The sequence below is a fragment of the Hoplias malabaricus genome, chromosome 5 (assembly GCF_029633855.1).
Source record: "Hoplias malabaricus isolate fHopMal1 chromosome 5, fHopMal1.hap1, whole genome shotgun sequence".
Lineage (NCBI taxonomy): Eukaryota > Metazoa > Chordata > Actinopteri > Characiformes > Erythrinidae > Hoplias > Hoplias malabaricus.
Window position 1 is genome coordinate 23,709,877 of NC_089804.1, and position 21,603 is coordinate 23,731,479.

At 39.9% G+C, this 21,603-nt stretch overlaps 1 protein-coding gene across 3 annotated transcripts in view; it reads left to right on the plus strand.

The window, feature by feature from the left end:
* Positions 1-21,603, plus strand: part of LOC136696592 (RNA-binding motif, single-stranded-interacting protein 2-like) — a 39,243-nt gene that overhangs the window by 1,138 nt on the left and 16,502 nt on the right. The window contains exons 1-2 of one of the 3 annotated variants that reach the window (XM_066671120.1): positions 8,546-8,675; positions 19,807-19,964. In XM_066671120.1, coding sequence (XP_066527217.1) covers positions 8,604-8,675; positions 19,807-19,964 — 230 coding nt within the window. In that variant the 5' untranslated portion in view covers positions 8,546-8,603. Of the gene's footprint in view, positions 1-8,545; positions 8,676-19,806; positions 19,965-21,603 lie in introns of those variants that run through there. The other 2 variants (XM_066671121.1, XM_066671122.1) reach the window with 2 other exon arrangements.

Genomic DNA, 21,603 nt, shown 5'->3' on the forward strand with positions numbered 1-21,603 from the left:
TTGAACAGAACTCTAAAACGGACCAATTTCCTAATCCTGGTTTAGTTCTAGGACTCATGCTCTTCAATGGCCTCCTGAACTCTGCACAAGTCAGAAATAACCTGGGCCTCCTTCTTGCGTCTGACTGCCTCACATTCTTCACTTCTCTAAGCTCATTAGGACGTCTGCAGCTTCAGGAGTTATTCCTCTGGTTCTGCTGGGGCTTTGTCTGTTCCACTGGATCACCCTCTTACAGCAGAGGTGGTCCGGTATACTCAAAATAGCACTGTAAGAAGAAGCAACCCATCGGAAACAAATGCTTCAGAATACTGGCATGGATATCTTACTTAAAATCTAAATGCTTTAAAGAAAAACCATATGTAAAATAACAAAATGATTAATATTTCAAGTAATTCCAAACATTTCCCATAGACAATAGCATGTGGAAAAGTGAAGTATAAACAAAAGCAGCTCTGTAGCATAGACCACATCTGTTACAGAGATTTTTAAATACTTTTTTCCACACATTACATCAAACACACGAAAAAAACACCCCTCAGTTCTGCCACGAGACACAAATGACTCAAAGGTGGAGCGAGAGCAGCTCAAAGGCTTTTGTTTACTCTGGGTTTATGGAAAATGACCAAAAAATGTCCAGTCAGAAACAAGAAAGCATAGAAAACAAACATGTGCACAGATTGTGAAATGGAAAATGGTTCCATCCACCATTTGGAGTGATTATCTCAATCCTTTCTCAATAAACGAGCCAAAATACTAACAGCTCTGTATGAAATCCACATTCTCTTACATAACCCAGATATTATGCTCATAAACCTGAGAAAAAATGGCTCGTTTTGTATTTATACATGTTATTTCTCCAGAGACGTCAACTAACATTTAACCCAATATTTGGAGAAGCTCTAAATCAATCTGAGAATGCGCAAGGTCTTGTTTTTTTATTTTTATTTTTTTCTGGACTCATTCTGTTCATTGCTGTGGACTCTCCCTCAAGGACAGTGTCCTAAGTCTTTCTCTCTCTCTTTTTTTTTTTTTTTTTTTACTGAAAGGAGCCTAGGGCTTCTGGGAATTCAACAGTTGTTTAGTCTAGAACCGAAGGGGTTTAAACTCAAGGCTGCAGAACAAATCCCACCAGCGCACTCTCCAAGGATAAGTATATTTGCGTGAATAAATAAATAATTCATTCATCTTCTGTTAGCGCTTCATCCTGATCAGAGTTTCAATGGGTGCTGAGCCAACCTGGAATCATTAGCCACAAATCAGGCACACACTCAGGACTGGGTGCCAGTCTATTACAGGGAAATACACACACTGCCAGTCACACACTCACTCACACCTGTGGACAATTTCACACAGCCAATATGCCTACCAATGTGGGTTTGGCCTGTGGGAGGAAACTCATGCACCTGGAAGAAAGCCACACAAACATGTGGAGAACACACCAGGAACATAGAGCTGTGTGGCAGTGGAACTACATGAGGCTTCGCTATGCTGCACCCTGAGAAAATCAATTAATAATCAAAGCTATAGATGTACCTTAGAGCACGTTCTGTTTTTGTTTCTACTACTTTTTCTCAGAGTTGGTTTCTCTCCAGTTTCATTTCAGATCCACAGTGTTAAGTTGTTCTAAACAGCTAAATTAAACTAAGTGGAATATGGACATGAACAGCTGTTGATGTGTTCCAATAAGAAGAGTGGAGCTTGATTTTCTCAAAGACTGTCATGACTGAAGTGCCCTTGAGCAAGACACCTAACCCCAGACAGCTCCCTTGGTGCATGGCTAGGGCTGCCCACTACTCCAGGCATGTGTGTACTGCCCCTAGTGTTCACTAGTGTGTTTCACTGCATGAATTGGGTTAAATGCGGAGAACAAATGCCTCTTTGTGCAAGCAGAAGTGGCCAATTAAGTGATTCTAATTCTTTGATACTTTTCTGGAAATTAAATAAATGAAGGATCTCAGTAGGAATTGCATTAAACAAGCCATTTGTTTAATTTCTGTTATTGTTTCATAGCTATTTTATTTTAAAAATCCACTTCGATGAGTTTTTAAGTAGCATCATTAATCAAAAACCCAGTCTATTTGGGCTCTTTTCAAATCACAATAGCTGTGTTTGGAAGCATGTTGTTATTCTGTTTTCTATATCACCATGCTAACAGAACTATTAGCTGTTTTGTCAAGCAAACCTGCGACAGAACAAGAAGGAAAAAAAGAAGAAGTGGGTGGGTCTTGTGCTTCTCTCTCCTTTTCTTTATAATACAGTGAAAAATAATGGCAAGGAAAAGCTCAATGGCGTCTTTGTGGTGGAGAAGAAAAACACCGTTCAAAAGCAGCAGAATCTTTCGAATGCTTGCTGCAAAGTTGTTTTTCGAAGTGCTCACCTTTAACATGCTTTTATGGCTTCCTGTCAAAACAGGACCTGCGCTCAATGAGATGCAACAAAAGCCAGGAAGTGCCTTTGATGTCCATTCAGTGTGAAATTACACTGCTTTTGGAATATTCATCCTCTGCAACACATTTATAGAGGCTTTAAACCACCTCTGTTGCAGTGAACTGTGCATGGAAAACCACAGTTAGGATCTGAGAGGGATTTTTTTCCAAAGCAAAGGGGGGTATGGGACCTTTATACCCAAGTTTGAAGTGTACGAGTTTTGTAAAACTGACACTTGATACAGTTCACTTGAGGGAAGCAACCATTTCAAGTATTAAAACTGACTATACGACGCTGCCACCTACTGGAAGACAGCGGTAAACAATGCTTCAAATACTCGACCTGTCCAAAGGTTAAAGTTAAAAGGTCAAAGGTAAAGTTAGCTAATTTAAATTTACCTATTGTAGTCACAGTCTCTACAGAAAACATGTAAACCTCTGAAGTAGCTGCACAGGAGACAAAAGTCATCTTGTACAACGCCAGGAGCCTGCAGGGCAGCACAAACCCTTTAACCCTTCATGTTTATTGTATCCTGTCTGTTCCTCTTTCTTTTCATCGCTACCTTTCTTTCTCACAATCCCATTTTTATACTGATTGCTTTTTCATCTGTCTCAACAAAATTCGACTTTACTTAATTTATTTGTTGTGTATTTGTTTGGTTCTTCCTTTCTTAATCTAGGGTGACCAGAACTGAGATAGTGAAAAGGGTGGGAGGGGGGGTTGGACGACTACTAACGTGCAGACTGACCAATTAAGTGTTTACAGAGAAGGTTATCGACCAATAACGGTAGCTCTACAGTCAGACCGCCCAATCACCTACTTCACCACGCCCCCTTCTCACTCAAGCGAACCAATCGGAGTAGGGGAGGGCGGGACTAGTTTGTGAACGAAACTTCTCGAAGTTCTATGTAAGCTCTAGAAAAACAAAATCCCAGACGTTTGTGAAATTCCGGCCGGACATATTTTAAGTCTAAAAAAGAGGACATGTCCGGGTAAAAGAGGACGTCTGATCACCCTACATTTGATTACAGTTGGATTCTGTGGCTGACCACCACAGTCACATTCTCTACTCCAAAAACTGCAAAGGGGTTACTTTGGTTCCAAAATGTTTTCTAGGACGTTGTTTATGTTTTAACTTGAATTTCTAAAATAAATTGTGCTCTAACAATATACTATTAAAAGTGCTCCGTGTAGAGAACATATTGAATTATTTTCACTATGACCAGGAGGGTGTTCGCAAACTTTTGAACTCGTATGTACTTCTGTACTCCAGCACAAGATGGAGCCATCTAACAATGTCTCTGTATTATTCACAGGCCCAGATAAACCTACCAGCTTGACGCTTAAAACCCTTACCCAGAAGAGCTGGAACTGTTGGAATTTGTCCCTGTTACACAAACACCACATGGCCCTTGCAGTTTTTCACTAGTTCTTAGAAAGACGCCACCAAAGCCAGCAGATTTCTTCAGTGCTTTCCCAGCAGGGGCTTTGTGACTCTGCATAACGATGAGAAATTAGCTGGACATAAGCCTGTTGTAAATCATGCTCACATGGCCTTCGTAGTTTGGCTTCCCATAGCAAGAAAGGGCCCTTCTTTACCCATCTGCAGACTCTTGGCAAAATCATTCACACTGTCCACAGTGGGTGAGATTGGCTTGAATGCGATCGGTTAGTAAAGAGGTTTATGTGTATTATTTCGTTACAAAAGGCATGAAATGGTCTCTGTGCTCAGTGCAGGATTTGGCAAGAGAGATATAAAATGGCCATTTCATTGTACTGAGTGTACAAATAAGTTGTATTGTGGCTTTTGGTTTGTTTAGCTTTTTGTTTTTGTAATATAGCTGTTACACGCTTTGGTCACATTACAACACAGCAACATTCTCCCTGTCTACACTGTTCATAACGATTGGGTTCAGAGCCTGTTCCTTTAAATCAAAATGAGCCACAACTCATTTTCTCAGTGTGAGAGCCCAGGAGTGAGCTCGTATTAGCCATGGGAGGAACTCAACGAGGAGGTGGGACAATTCAAAAGTCTCTACCCTTCATGTAAGAAGCAGAGCAAAATCATAATGACTTATTTTATTACTTTATCTCATGTGTTCAGCCTTTGGCAGCCCACGAAAAACTGACAGGGTGGCCTTATTTCACAGTCTGTGTGTCGGTGGGCTCCAGCTCTTCAAATGAATGTACACACACATGTCTCCTTTAGGGTTAGACAGTGTTTTATTGGCCAAGTAAATCTACGCTACATGTCCAGACGTATTTAGACGCCTCTTATAATGATCAAATATACGTTTGTCTTGGCAGTTGCTTATGTAAGAGTCAAACAAAACTCAGAGAGTAAAGAGCATAGGTTTCTGTCTCAGAACGCCCTCGAAAAATTGCGTCATGTCCTAAAACTTCTGACACAGTCACACCCTAAACACATGGATAACATTATGCATGACTCCCAGAATTCCCCTCTTTCTTCAGATCTCTCAGAGCCGTGTTCAGCCCCTCAGCCTCAAACCGGAAAGCACGGTTCTACTGTTCCATAGCTCGGTGCAGGGGGCTTATAGGCCTTCGGTAGACTCTTGGCCTTGACCATGGAGGCGCTTGTGCAACAGCTCTCATTAAATATTTATAATTCTATAGGGATTATACACACTGTGTGTGCACAGTCTCTCATTACAATAGGTCACCAATGCCAAGCGTCCATAGAGAGGTAAATAGCTCCCCAGAATTAGGCTGTGGAGCAGTGGAACACGATTGTGACTTTTTTCACAGGGAAATCAAAGCACTGATAACACCCGGAGTGTTCTTGGCCTTCACCAAAACCCTTCAAACATACTCTCAGTCCCTCTGTGTTACCTAGCGGCAGGGTTGAGTGAGTTGGGGAGGTTTGTTGGATATTTCCAGCTCAGTCTCTTTGTGATTTGTCACGCTCACTAGTTTGAGATGGTAAAGCAGAATGAGCAATATAGTACAAAGTAAAAATATATATATATTTAGACATTTTGCTTGCTTCTTGTAAGAAATCCACACCTTTTTTTTTTACGAGTCCAAATTTTACACAACTGTAAATCACAGAAGATTTAAGTGGTTTTATTTTCTCCTGTGTGATAATGAGCATTTGCACCACAACTGAATACATCCAGCAGTGGCGTGCAAACCTCACATACGGTTTTCTGTGTCCCTCACAAAGAGTGTTTCATTTGTAAAAGTCAGAGGGGAACTCCCACAGCGAGCTTGGGCTCAGGAAAACACTCGAGCATGCACTGAAAATCACAGCTTTGGTTTCAACCCATAATCCTCGCTGCTTTGTCAACAAATTCCCAGATTTAGGACAAACTGGGAGAATCTCCAGAGACTCTGTACCTTCTGAGATATTAAGACACACTCAAACACATCTGTGTTTTCAGAAACAAAAAATTATGAAGCTAACATGATTAATATATGCCCTAGGAGGACTCTGGGGCATTGATCAGATTCAGAAGCAGCTGAGGATGGTCACAGGCTCATGTGCAGCTGCTCCAGTGTATCACATGTTTTCTATAGGGGATACACGGTGTGTCTACAACAGGTTCACTTTAAATTGGCTGAGTTCGTTCATTAAAAGAGTTCATCATGATCAATGTAAAGCCTCCTGGCACTGGACTGCCTCAGGGCTTCTGATTTTAGCTCGTCCTTTTCCATATAGATAATTCACACTGTCCACCATGGGTGAGCTAATTCATTTACAGGATTATTACTATTTAATCCTGTTTAAATACTCTCTCAAAAAATCCCTCTGGTTACAGTGTGAACACAGTGATTGAGAGTGTTTGGTTCTAGAGGAACCTCTGAAGTCAAAAGAATGTAACCAGACTTCCATCTGTAAACGCTCCTCACAGGATGTTATTACAGGGTTAGCGTTAGCGATTATGAGCACACTGAGGCATTGTTTTATGATACTTGTTATTTATTGCCTGCCAGTTTCATAACCGCTACATTGAAAAGGTCTTTAGTGAACTAGACAAGGTTCTTTTATAAGAATCACTTTTATTTTAAAGAGTGAAAAGCTGCAGCAAGAGACAGAGTGAAACTCTCTCATGGGACTCTCAGGGGACACTGTGAATATTGTTTGGACATCAGCAGGCCTGTTGCTATGCAACATGCCCCTCTCTGTGAGGGGCATTTTGACTTGTGAATTCACAGCGATTATCTGGGCACAGTGTGTGTTTGTGTGGTGTGTGTGTGTGTGTGTGTGTGTGTGTGTGTGTGTAAAGGGCTTTTTCATTGTTTTGTACTCTCTCTGAACACTGCAACACATTAAGCAAAAAAAAAAAAAAAAAATTGAAAATCCCCAATATACGTGACTGAGTGTGTGAGATAAATTCACTAATTAGGTTCCTTTCTGGATGGTTGAATAACATTAGAAAAGGGAAATATATGCCATGGGCCTTTTAATTTGGGTAAATTGAAACCAAGGATGAAGTAGAGGCTGAACACGTTTAAATGATGTTTACGTACCTTATCATTTAACATCCTCTCACCTTTTTTTTTGCCAAAACATTTTGACAGTTGTTGCCAGACTGTCTCATAGGCCAGTTTTGAAGAAGATTTTGGTGTTTGTTGCTAGACCACCTGGTGGACTGGCCTAGAAGATGCTTTCGTAGTTTTGGTCTGCCTGGGGGGCTGGATTAGATGTAGATTTTGCCATTTGTTGCCAAACTGTGTAGTGGGCCTGCCATTTTGCTGCTGCCTTTAGGTCTTCCTTGGAATTTTTAGAGGTCTGTTTAGAGGTCATTATAACATGCATCTAATTCATTCATTCATTCATTATCTGTAAGCGCTTATCCAGTTCAGGGTCGTGGTGGGTCCAGAGCCTACCTGGAATCATTGGACGCAAGGTGGGATTTCACCCTGGAGGGGGCGCCAGTCCTTCACAGGGCAACACACATTCATTCACACACTCACACCTACGGACACTTTTGAGTCGCCAATCCACCTACCAACGTGTGTTTTTGGACTGTGGGAGGAAACCGGAGCACCCGAAGGAAACCCGTGCAGACACAGGGAGAACACACCACACTCCTCACAGACAGTCACCCGGAGGAAACCCACGCAGACACAAGAAGAACACACCACACTCCTCACAGACAGTCACCCGAAGGAAACCCACGCAGACACAGGGAGAACACACCACACTCCTCACAGACAGTCACCCGGAGGAAACCCACGCAGACACAGGGAGAACACACCACACTCCTCACAGACAGTCACCCGGAGGAAACCCACGCAGACACACATGGAGAACACACCACACTCTTCACAGACAGTCACCCGGAGGAAACCCACGCAGACACAGGGAGAACACACCACACTCCTCACAGACAGTCACCCGGAGGAAACCCACGCAGACACAGGGAGAATACACCACACTCCTCACAGACAGTCACCCGGAGGAAACCCACGCAGATACGGGGAGAATACACCACACTCCTCACAGACAGTCACCCGGAGCGGGAATCGAACCCACAACCTCCAGGCCCCTACCTGCTGTGCCACCGTGCAGCCCACATGCATCTAATAGTAGAACAGAAATAATGAAGCAGCCCGAGCACGTTTTCATCTCACTAGAGTAGATCACAGAATGGGCACAGGGCGTTTACCATTACTTGGCCACTTTGACTCTATGTCTCAGATCATGGTGTTGCTTTTAGTGACTGGCTGATGTTTATTTATTTATTATTTTTGGATTTTATGGGAAAAAATATAATAAAAATCACATAAACGCAGTTTGCAAGTATTTGTTTATCTAAATTTGTCTTTGAAAAAACGGGTGGAGTTGTCCTTTAAGAGGTGTATAAGACCATTTTAATTCAATTTTATATTTAAATTAACATACAATATATTTATACTTATATTTGAATGAATTAAAAATGGTTTAAATTGTATATAGGTTTTAGCGCAGAAAACGTTACATTATTATAAATAATTTCCATAATTAAATCTAATTAAACAGCTGAACTCCTTGTCTGGACCAATCCCAGTGCAGGAGGCGGAGTTGGCCTGAATGCGGGTGGTGTAAAAACACCCCTCCCCTCCTCTCCACTCCACTCCTTTTCCGGCTCCCCGCTCCCCGCGCTGACGTCAGCGGGCCGCCTTGGCAGAGCTCGCCGCTCGGGACGCAGCGCTGTGCGGGGAGAAAAAGAATGCTGCTCTCGGTGCCGCCGAGGACGGGGCTCAACCCTTACAACGGCTACGGCGGCAGAAACAGCAAAAAGGTGAGGCAGGTCCAAAAGTATATGACTCTTGTTTTGAGGCGTGTTTTGGGGCTGTTTGCCTTTGTTTTTTAAAGTGCGCTGCAGTGTCCTTGAGGGGCGAAAACGGCGGCGAAGTTGAGCTCCTTTAGAAACTGTTTTGGCGTTCAGGGTTTGTTTAAATGTTTGTGACTCTCGTTTTATGCGGTAGTTATGCATGGGGTATATAAGTAAGTAAATAAATAAATAAATAGTGGGGGGTGAAGTTTTTCAATAGGGAACATTTAGGGGGTCTGCGAGGGGGGAGCGGGGAGCAGCGGCGCGTGCGTGTCCAGGTCAAAGGAGATCAAAGCAGATCGAAATAATTGATTAGTATGACTCTTAACTAAGAGATCCCAAGCTATTCGCCCACTTCTTATTAGAATCTTTCGGTTCCACCTTAAATGGTACAGCAGACACATTCTGGCCCCAGTCGTCAGATTGCAACTACTGCACCATTTAAGGTGGAACGGAAAAATTCCAATAAGGAGCTGGCGAAAAGGAAGGCAACTAAGGTTCATTTTCTTTTGTGTGTGTGCGTGCGTGCGTGCGTGCGTGCGTGTGTATTCCTGGAATCCGCCAAGTTTGGCAAAGTTTTTCCTTTTTTTCTGTGAGGGCAGACTATGCCCCACCCCTTGAAAGAGCCCACTGTGGTGGAGCTTTGGGAAAACAGACTCCACTACAGCTCCTGCCTGTGTTTACAGAATGACTTTATCACTGAATATAGAACTATGGTATGGAGTCTCTAATAAAAACTATATGTCTATAGAGCAAGCCTTTCAGCGAATGCTGAATGTTTGTTTTGAGGGCGGCTTTATCTGACTGTACCTCTGTGTTTTTCAGTCAATAAATATCTATGGAATAGTTTATAGTATGTGTATGGATTGGTTATAACACAGAATATGTGAATATTGAATGGCCGTAACACTGGAAAATGTCTGTAGAATGGTTCTTACCCTCAGTGCACATCTAGAGAATGGAACTGTTTGTGTATAGAGTGTTGTAATAGAGTATATAGTCACTGTCCAATTAAAAAAATATAGTATAAAAATATTTTATTCCAAGCCATTTTGGCGCATTTCTATTGGTTCGTTCATTAAGTTTTATCACAATGTAATTCACAGCCTCTGTGTTCAAATGATGCATCAAACTAAAAATCAACAGTGAGTATATGCATATAGAATAGTTACAACAGTGAGTATATGCATATAGAACAGTTACAGCAGTGAGTATATGGATATAGAATAGTTTCAGCAGTGAGTATATGCATATAGAACAGTTACAGCAGTGAGTATATGGATATAGAATAGTTTCAGCAGTGAGTATATGGATATAGAATAGTTTCAGCAGTGAGTATATGCATATAGAATAGTTACAACCCTGAGTATATGCATATAGAACAGTTACAGCAGTGAGTATATGAATATAGAATAGTTACAACAGTGAGTATATGGATATAGAATAGTTACAGAGGTGAGTATATGCATATAGAAGAGTTACAACAGTGAGTATATGCATATAGAACAGTTACAGCAGTGAGTATATGGATACAGAATAGTTACAACAGTGAGTATATGCATACAGAATTGTTACAACAGTGAGTATATGGATATAGAATAGTTTCAGCAGTGAGTATATGCATATAGAATAGTTACAACACTGAGTATATGCATATAGAGCAGTTACAGCAGTGAGTATATGGATACAGAATAGTTACAACAGTGAGTATATGCATACAGAATAGTTACAACAGTGAGTATATGCATATAGAATAGTTACAGCAGTGAGTATATGCATATAGAATAGTTACAACAGTGAGTATATGCATATAGAATAGTTACAACTGTGAGTATATGCATATAGAATAGTTACAGCAGTGAGTATATGCATATAGAATAGTTACAGCAGTGAGAACATGCATATAGAATAGTTACAGCAGTGAGTACATGCACATAGAATAGTTACAACAGTGAGTGTATGCATATAGAATAGTTACAACTGTGAGTATATTCATATAGAATAGTTACAACACTGAGTATATGCATATAGAATAGTTACAACAGTGAGTATATGCATATAGAAGAGTTACAACTGTGAGTATATTCATATAGAATAGTTACAACACTGAGTATATGCATATAGAATAGTTACAACTGCGAGTAAATGCATATAGAATAGTTACAACACTGAGTATATGCATATAGAATAGTTACAACAGTGAGTGTATGCATATAGAATAGTTACAACTGTGAGTATATTCATATAGAATAGTTACAACACTGAGTATATGCATATAGAATAGTTACAACAGTGAGTGTATGCATATAGAATAGTTACAACTGTGAGTATATTCATATAGAATAGTTACAACACTGAGTATATGCATATAGAATAGTTACAACTGCGAGTAAATGCATATAGAATAGTTACAACACTGAGTATATGCATATAAAATAGTTACAACAGTGAGTATATGCATATAGAACAGTTACAGCAGTGAGTATATGCATATAGAATAGTTACAACACTGAGTATATGCATATAGAATAGTTACAACACTGAGTATATGCATATAGAATAGTTACAACAGTGAGTACATGCATATAGAACAGTTACAGCAGTGAGTATATGCATATAGAATAGTTACAACCCTGAGTATATGCATATAGAATAGTTACAACCCTGAGTATATGCATATAGAAGAGTTACAAACAGTGAGTATATGCATGTAAAATAGTTACATCAGTGAGTATATGCATATAGAAGAGTTACAACAGTGAGTATATGCACATAGAATAGTTACAGCAGTGGGTATATGCATATAGAAGAGTTACAACAGTGAGTATATGCATATAGAATAGTTACAACCCTAAGTATATGCATATAGAATAGTTACAACCCTGAGTATATGCATATAGAATAGTTACAACAGTGAGTATATGCATATAGAAGAGTTACAACAGTGAGTATGTGCATATAGAATAGTTACAACATTGAGTATATGCATATAGAATAGTTACAACACTGAGTATATGCATATAGAATACTTACAACCCCGAGTATATGCATATAGAATAGTTACAATCCTGAGCATATGCATATAGAAGAGTTACAACATTGAGTATATGCATATAGAATAGTTACAACACTGAGTATATGCATATAGAATAGTTACAACACTGAGTATATGCATATAAAATAGTTACAACACTGAGTATATGAATATAGAATAGTTACAACAGTGAGTATATGAATATAGAATAGTTACAACCCTGAGTATATGCATATAGAATAGTTACAGCAGTGAGTATATGCATATAGAATAGTTACAACACTGAGTATATGCATATAGAAGAGTTACAACAGTGAGTATGTGCATATAGGATAGTTACAGCAGTGAGTATATGCATATAGAATAGTTACAACACTGAGTATATGCATATAGAATAGTTCCAACACTGAGTATATGCATATAGAAGAGTTACAACAGTGAGTATGTGCATATAGAATAGTTACAGCAGTGAGTATATGCATATAGAATAGTTACAACACTGAGTATATGCATATAGAAGAGTTACAACAGTGAGTATGTGCATATAGAATAGTTACAGCAGTGAGTATATGCATATAGAATAGTTACAGCACTGAGTATATGCATATAGAATAGTTACAACCCTGAGTATATGCATATAGAAGAGTTGCAACAGTGAGTATGTGCATATAGAATAGTTACAGCAGTAAGTATATGCATATAGAATAGTTACAACACTGAGTATATGCATATAGAAGAGTTACAACACTGAGTATATGCATATAGAAGAGTTACAACAGTGAGTATATGCATATAGAATAGTTACAGCACTGAGTATATGCATATAGAATAGTTACAACCCTGAGTATATGCATATAGAAGAGTTGCAACAGTGAGTATGTGCATATAGAATAGTTACAGCAGTAAGTATATGCATATAGAATAGTTACAACACTGAGTATATGCATATAGAAGAGTTACAACACTGAGTATATGCATATAGAAGAGTTACAACAGTGAGTATATGCATATAGAATAGTTACAACAGTGAGTATATGCATATAGAATAGTTACAACCCTGAGTATATGCATACAGAATAGTTACAACAGTGAGTGTATGCATATAGAATACTTACAGCAGTGAGTATATGCATATAGAATAGTTACAGCAGTGCATATATGCATATAGAATAGTTACAACCCTGAGTATATGCATACAGAATAGTTACAACAGTGAGTGTATGCATATAGAATAATTACAGCAGTGAGTATATGCATATAGAATAGTTACAGCAGTGAGTATATGCATATAGAATAATTACAGCAGTGAGTATATGCATATAGAATAGTTACAGCAGTGAGTATATGCATATAGAATAGTTACAACACTGAGTATATGCATATAGAAGAGTTACAACAGTGAGTATGTGCATATAGAATAGTTACAACACTGAGTATATGCATATAGAATAGTTACAACACTGAGTATATGCATATAGAAGAGTTACAACCCTGAGTATATGCATACAGAATAGTTACAACAGTGAGTGTATGCATATAGAATAATTACAGCATTGAGTATATGCATATAGAATAGTTACAGCAGTGAGTATATGCATGTAGAATGGTTATAACAACATGAATGTATATAGAATGGTTCTGTCACTGAGAACATGTGTATAGAACTGTTCTTATACTGTGTATATGTGGCTGTCACATAAGTATTTTATGAAATAGTTCTAACATTGAGAATATCTGTACAGAATGGTTCTGTCATTGAGTACATGTGTATAGAATGACATTAACATTTACTGTGTTTATAGAATGTTTTTAGAACTGGCTCTTTGTCTACAATGGGTCTAATGCTATGTATTTATAGGTATGTTCAGTGTAATGACTTTATCCCAGATGATATGCCTATGGGGCGACTCTGTTATTGCCTGTATGCGAAGAGAAGGGTATATACATCACTAAGTCACTGATTATATGTTTATATAGGGCTGCTCTGTCACTGAACATACACTGTAGTTCCAAATATTTGTAGACACCCCTTATAATGAGTGAACTAAGCTATGTTAAGATGGTGTACAGTTTGTATTATCCCAGTAGAAAAGCAAATGCGTACTGGCACGCTATATAGAAGCTTTGCATGAGCCTAAAGTCACCTCACCCAATGCCAAGGGTCTGCTAGTGAGTCATAGAGCCTTCCAGCACTGGGCTGTGTAGCAGTGGAACAGTGTTCAGAGGTCTGATGGAGTTCTATACGGTACATCTGTGATTATTCTGAAGACTAGAATCTCTCACTGCAGCAAAGAGGAACTGATTCCTGATGAATGCCCTTCATTTCAGAAAGTTTGCCATTTATATATTGTATGATTTCAATGTGTCTAAACAGCTCTAGAATAAATTTCAGGAACTGGTTTACATAATCTGAGTTTGTACTGTATAAAAGCCATTTTAATTTGAAGTGTTAGAATGTGTGTGTGAGAGAGAGGGAGAGAGAGAGAGAGAGAGAGAGAGAGAAAGAGAGAGAGAGAGAGAGAGAGAAAGAGAGAGAGAGAGAGAGAGAGAGAGAAAGAGAGAGAGAGAGAGAGAGAGAGATTCCAGAATTTGTGGTGAATGTAGGTCAGAAGTCTGAAAGTCTCTGGACGGGTTTTAATGAGAATCACACTGTTTACCTGACTGTGAGAGAGGATTTTATTTATTTGGACGGTCCCAGCGCCGAGAAACACTCTGTCCTGGTTTTTCTCAGTGTTTTGGGTTTCATTTCTGGGAATTGCCTATGACTCGGTTATGCAAGGGGCGAGTGTTTGGATTGGATTTTTAAGTGAATACGTCACCCTGGGGGTGGGAGATATTCAGAGCTGTGTAGGCATTAGTTACATTAAGTACATGAGCAGTGAGTCATTTTACCCCAGAAAGTAGTAATCTACACTAATTTACACAAGCTGTAACTAAAAACAAAATGTAAATTTCATGAATGATTGCTTTCATTAAAACACCACATAGCTTTTTTTTCCGCCATGTTTCAGCCATTACACAGCTTCACCATACTTAAAAAATTGTGTTGTATCAACGTAAATCTCTCAGCTGTTGGCGTAACTCAAAAAAACGAATGCAAATTTGTCTTATTTTTTTATTTATTTATTTATTTTTGGCTGGATGCTTTATTTTTTAGAGTGAAGAAGCATAAAGCACCTTTAGTGAAAATTCTCCTGAAGATTGCCCTTAAAATTCCTTTAAGCTTAAAGGGGATGTCTATGATTGTGGGGAAACGCTATTCTCTGGTTTGTTTACATTCAGAAGCTCTGCATTTTTAAAGGTGGAACTGTATGTACGTGGCTGAAGCTGAACTTGTCTGTAAGTTTTTACTCACTGTTTTCTAGGGATGTGCCAATCCGATATTCAGTATCGGTATCGATATCGGTCCGATTCTGGCCTAAATTGCTGGATCGAATATCGGAAAGGAACAAAACATGCATTCCGATCCATTAAATATATATATAAAAAAAATTGCAACATGCCTTAAGCCAATGCAACACTTTTGCATAGGACCAGCAGGCATCACGTGATGAAGAAAACAGCAAGACCGCCGAGTGTAATTTGTGTAATGCTACTGTCTCACGAGGTGGTAGCAGTGTTGGGAACTTTAACACCACAAACATGATTAAAGAAACACCATGGAAAGGAGTACACAGAATTTATCAAGGCCTTGAATGCTAAGAAGAAAACTGTTTCGCATCAACAAACGCTGCTGGAAAACATTTTTTTCAAAGCAATAATTTTTAAAAAAATATCAGATTAGTATTGGTATCGGCAGATACCCAAATGTAAAATATCGGTATTGGTATCGGACCTAAAAAAGAGGTATCGTGCCACCCCTACCGTTTTCTAGTTTTTTTATTTGTAGCACTTTAGGTTTGTGTTTACTTTCATGCAGTTAGCTCTCTCCCGAATTAAGAGTCAGTTTCATCTACAGCAAAAGCAATTCAGTATTACCCACCTATGGCACAGGAATAGAGCAATAGCCTCAATTCAGTTCATGCTTTTCATCCTCCAAAATGCCGTTTTTCCGCTGTGAGCAGAGAAAAGAAGCCTAGCAAACCTGACCAAGACACATTGGGTTTTCACCAATTTACAGACACTGGGGCTTTGAAAAAATGTTAGATCGGTTTTAAGCACGCAAACAGACTGGGAAGCTAGCAAACGGTGAAGAAATATCCTCAGAAACTCTGCAATATTTATAGTTAGCCTTAAGCAAACTACATTTGAAATATTCTCAAGGCCTCAAATAAAGTTAAGCCGCTGGTAGCTGGGTTAGACTTCATTAACAAATTTAACCTGTGGTGCTGAGTTGTCCTCACAGTGTAAGGACGGACACTAACAAGATACAAAGTGTCAGACAGTGGAGACTGGTTTTCTCCTCTCTCTCAAAGTTGAACACTTTCAGTGCTGTTTCTCTGATGGGGACAGTTTTGGGGAGAGACAATTTGCTGCAGGAATATTCTGTTATTTCTTTAAATAGCTGTATAATTTTACACTGGTATATTAATTATTAACAGAACTGATAATGATAGAACGGACAATATCCTTTCTTTTTGAGTTTCAGTAGAGCTTTTCACTCTGCCGTTGGTTGTGAAAATTTTGAGCCTTTGTTTGAGTTCATTTGGAGGTCACCTGCACATGTGGAGAATTCCTCACATATCTCTTTTACCATCTCTCGCTCCTCTCTCTCTCTTTCCCTCTCTGTTTCTCTCCCTCTCTCTCTCTGAGCTGCTTCCTCTTCCCTGCTGTACCTGAGCCATGAAGGTAAACAAAGGAGAGAGCGCTAAATAAATGAGGGGTGAGGGATGATAAAAAAAGAGGCCCTTTGTGAGCGATTACAGAACCAGATGGCACTCGGTGTTGAGTTACTATCACTCAGTACTACATTTCCCAGAATTCCAGGCTGCAGTACACTGGTCCACTTAAAGCACAGGGAATTAAAAAGTGAATAAAATTGAAGAAAAAAAATTCTTCATTATAATTTTATAAAAATTCAAGTTTTGGACTGCTTTGGAATACTGCTGTTTTAAAATGACTCACTGTGAAATGTGTGTGTGTGTGTGTACATATTATTTTAACTATGTTTTCACAGAAAACCCTATCCATAGATACAGCCCTTGAGATACTGTTATGCAGGAGAGTAAGTGAAAAAGAAGAGCAGAGAGAGAGAGAGAGGCTAGGGAGGGAGGGAGAGAGAGTGAGTCTTGGGGGGCGAGCGAGTCTGGACTGGATCCCGAGGCCCGTCACTTCCCAGGAATGTGGAAAAGAGGGAGAAAAAAAACTCACTGATAATATCAGAATGACAGGAAAAAAGAGGATGTCCTGTTCTCTCTTTCTCTCTATCTCTGTCTGTCTCTCTCTCTCTCTCTCTCTCTCTCCCCCTATCGCTCATGTGGGTGTTTCAACAACACAGTTCCAAAAAGGAGGGTTCTACCAATGATTCTGTTGCATTACAAGCATTCATCCAATGTTTTTTGAGGCTGTGGAGCGGTCAAATCTTTAAAACATTAGTTTGCCCATTGCAGAAAATCCCCCGAGGACTTGGCTATGGAGCAGTGGAACTGTGCTTCCCGGAGTGATGGAGCTCCATTCAGTCAGTGCCTCGGGCCTGACTGGGCATCCAGAGATAACGGTCCAACATCAGTACCTGGCTTCAAATCCTCACAGCAATGTTCCAACTTCCAGTGTAAATCCTTCCCAAACATGAAGAGAAAAAACTCCTAATCGATGCCTGTAAATTCAGAAGAAACAGAAGAAATGCTTGTGTCCAGTTACTTTTGGACATGTGGTTAGTGGTGAGTGTGGAGACATAAAAGAGGTGGTTTCCTTCTAGAACATCCAGAGAATGTTTGGAATGTAAATGGGGTTGAGGATCCAAAAGGGATATCCCCACAGAGAGAGAGAGAGAGAGAGAGAGAGAGGGAGAGAGAGAGAGAGACAGAGATTGATTTGCATTGTTTTGGTGTGGAAGGCATAGTTTTATGAGCTGTGTACTAAATAAGGGGTAGGGAGTGAATCCTGAGTCTAGTTATTTACACCTCTTTGACATGCTGTTTGTGTTTGTTGTAAGGGGCATATTATGTGAAGCAAATCTGTCACAGAACAGAGCATTATTGTTTAAATACATTAAAAAACACTTCCAGGGAAGTTTTTGTTCAGTGTATATTTTACAACATACATTGGCAATAAATGGGAATAAACCTCACAGAAAAAGATATACAGGCAACCTCTTTAAAGTTTTAAACACAGTTATTTTGATGGATCCATAGCTTATGTCTTAACTGAAAGGGAACTGCTTTGAAATGCTAGCGTCTATCTGTGCCTTTTTGAATGACTCGTAATAAGCATGATTGTGCCTGTTCCCCAGGGGGTCCCTGTTCCCCTAAATTAGTAAAGTCTGATCCCTGACCCCTGTCGGCCCTGAATAAATTTGCCCATTGTCCAACATAAATCTGATCTCCACTGCCGGCTCTAATTGGATTTTTCATCCTTAACTGGACCCCTTTAAAAGAGAAGGAGGAAGAGAGGAAGAAAGAAAGAAAGAGAGATGTCACCATAGCAACAACAAGAGCGAGTGATTATTGTGAGACGCTCAGTGTTTGGGGAAAATATCTAATTATCCTAAAGGATGTTCCTCAGGTGTTTGTAGCTCTTTATGGTTGTTTGTTTCTTTTGGGAAGGCTTTAGACTAGAAGTTGGAACACTGCTATGAGGATTTGATAGCACCCCACAATATAAACATTAGGGAGGTCAGGTGCTGATGTTTGAGGGGAAGCCCCCTGCTTTAAAGCAGAATGTAGGGTGGCTTCATGCCCCTCGTGCAGGCTCTTTACACAGGACATGGTGACATTAGGCTCATGTGCGGCTGCTCCTGGGCAATGCTTTTATATGTAGATTATACAGCAACAGATCCTATGGAAGATTGAAGTCTTATGTTACAAGCTGAGAAATGATACAGCTCAGTAGGTTGTTTGGAAATGTAATATCCAGTGGAATATTGGTCTAAACTGTATTTTTCTGTTCTCTCTCACTTTGTTTTAATACACAGCCTCAATCTTGTCCAGGGCGGAGGTGCTTTACAATTTTGTGGGTGTATTTTTTGTAGCTTATTATCCATTAATGTTGATTTTAGTTTCTTTAAACCTGTTTTAGTTTGTATGCTTTATGTCTAATATTAATTATGATTGGTTCCTGGCCTAAAGCAGTGCATTTTGGGGGGAGGAGAAGGGGGAGGCTTATGCTTTTGAAAGAGATCTTTGTTGCTTATGGCTGTGTATCGCTTCATTTCCCCTCATCTCCCCCTCGCTCAGGGATTGGAACCACCTCAAATAAACCTTGAACACACAGTTTCTGTAGATTTTCAATGAGCCTTCTCCATTCCGTGTGTGAAGGTTGCAACGTGCTGTTATTATTAGAAAGAAAAGACAATGGACTGAACCAGCGGAAAGAGGAAATGGGATTTGGGGGGAGGGAATCGAAAAGGCTTTTTGAAAATGCTAGTGGAACGTCCCAAGGTTTCTTTACTAAAGGCAGCGGTTCATTATGTGGCACTAAAAGTTTATAGACAACATTTTTTTTGCCCAGCGTTTCTCCCGAAATGAAGGGCATTGATCAAGATTTTGTTCAACCTTTGATGCAGGAACAGTCTCTTCTCTTCTGCGAAAGCTTTACACTAGATGTTGGAACGTTGCTGTGAGGATTTGATGGCATTACAGTCTCTAAACATTAGTGAACTCAGGTGCTGTTGTTAATGTTGATTTCTGGATCACAAACACCACTCCAAACTCATCCTATAGGTATTGGATGGAGCTTCATCACTCCAATGTGCTTGTCCAAGGTTCAATGGTTGCATTTTCTCATGACTGAATGCCATCAAATGCTCACAGCAATTTTCAAGTATCAGGAACGAAGCCTTCCGTAAGAGGAGAGACTTAATCCAAGAAGGAGAAACAACCTGGTGATTAATAACCTTAGTTTCAGAAGAAATCATCGTCATCTTGGTCACAATTGAAATGTTTATCTTGGTTGTTGTGTTTGCAGCAGACCTATGTATCCTCCGGCCACCAGATGACGCCCTCAAGCCCCAACACGAACAGCAACACTGCAGGGGGAGGGGAACAACTGAGTAAAACCAATCTATACATCAGGGGTCTTCACCCTGGGACCACAGACCAGGACCTTGTCAAACTCTGCCAGCCGTAAGTTTCTGTATTCGTATTTGTTTTACAAATGGGCTTGAGACTCTTATTGATAACGCTTAGTGTTCCTCTCTGAGCTGGGAATCACACCCCGGTCTTGTGTTCTATCACAAGTTTGAATTTTGGCTCAGTTTTTGGATTGTTTCTATTGTCCATTCATTTTCATATCTGCTCCAGATGCAAAAACGCTGTCCTGAGAGTGTGGGGCTGTGAGGAGCACAAACTCCACCTTCCCTGTCCCTGTGCATACAACGACTCAACACACTCATCAAGTTGACTTCAATGACTTTGGAATCAGGGGCAGTGGCTGATGTCCCCGCTTTTTTGATTGATCACTTTGAATGTACACCGTGACCTCTGAGTGGCTGTTTGGTTCGGGCACTGACAGCGTAATCTGCATAGTTTCATCCTCCAGTTCAGTTCAGCCAGTCCAGTTGGTGGCAGTAATGCACCTCTAAGGTGGTTACCCAACTGCTAGCAAACACTTAAAGGCTAAGCACCACTTAATGGACCATGAATTAATCCATGAATAGTTCACATTATTTTAGTTACTGACATATATAAGTATGAATTAAAATGAAAATAGCAGCTTAATTTGCTTTAGAACTGACAATTTTATTAAATTGACGGAAAAACCCGAGCTCGCTACGGAAATTCTTGAAAGCGACCGTGACGTCACTGGTGGACAACAGCTGAACAACGCCGCGGTAAAACACCGTTATGACTGACTGTTATGACAGTATCTAGCTAACTAAATAACCAACATTATTCATGACAATAGCCTAGCAATAAGCTAAACTCAGATTTAGAGGTACCGTTATTCTTGTAAATGTGATCGAAGTCGAACTCGAATTCATCTGACACTATAAACCTCCGTAATGCAGCTATCAGTATTCCTCCTATTTCAAACAGTCCCCTAATTCTGGCCACTGCCGTATATGGTGCAATTCCGCTCTCTCTCAAAACCACTGGATGTGGTAGCAACTGTCTCGTTAGACTGTCACAAACAGGGGCGGTGGCCGAAGTTAGGGTACGCCAATAATCTTAGCAGTATTGGCACCTACTTAAACAAAAACGTCTTTATATAAAAACATATATACTGTCAAAGTCAAACAGGTCTTGGACATTAATCTACACACATATGTCTCCTGAAAAATGTTGATTTGAGTGAGTAAAGTACTTCTGTTTATTTACAGTTAGTTAAGATTTCCAGTATTGTAATTAAAGTGGCTGGAAGTTGGGGCAATTACGCTACGTAGCCGAGTATAATCTGAGCCACCGAGTTTAGCAAGTCAAGCTAACGTTAACTAACACCAACTAAAACAGGCGAAGTGAGTGTCCTTACCCTGTTTACCTCCATGTTACAGAGGCTCTTGAACACCTTTCGTTGGTTTCCTTACATGCCCATATTGTTGGAAAACCGCCAGTGAAATGAGCTACAGATAACGGAGTGAGCGGATGGTCCTTTCCAAAGTGCCCGTTTAAAGTTGACAAATTTAGTCCATTTTCCGGATATTTTGGGATCTTTGGGCCATTTGTGCACAGATGTCCCACCGTACATTGAATTATTGCAGCCAAAAACAACACACCTTTTCGTCATTTTGCATTAAATTAAGTGCAGCTTCTAGAGTTGTTGTCC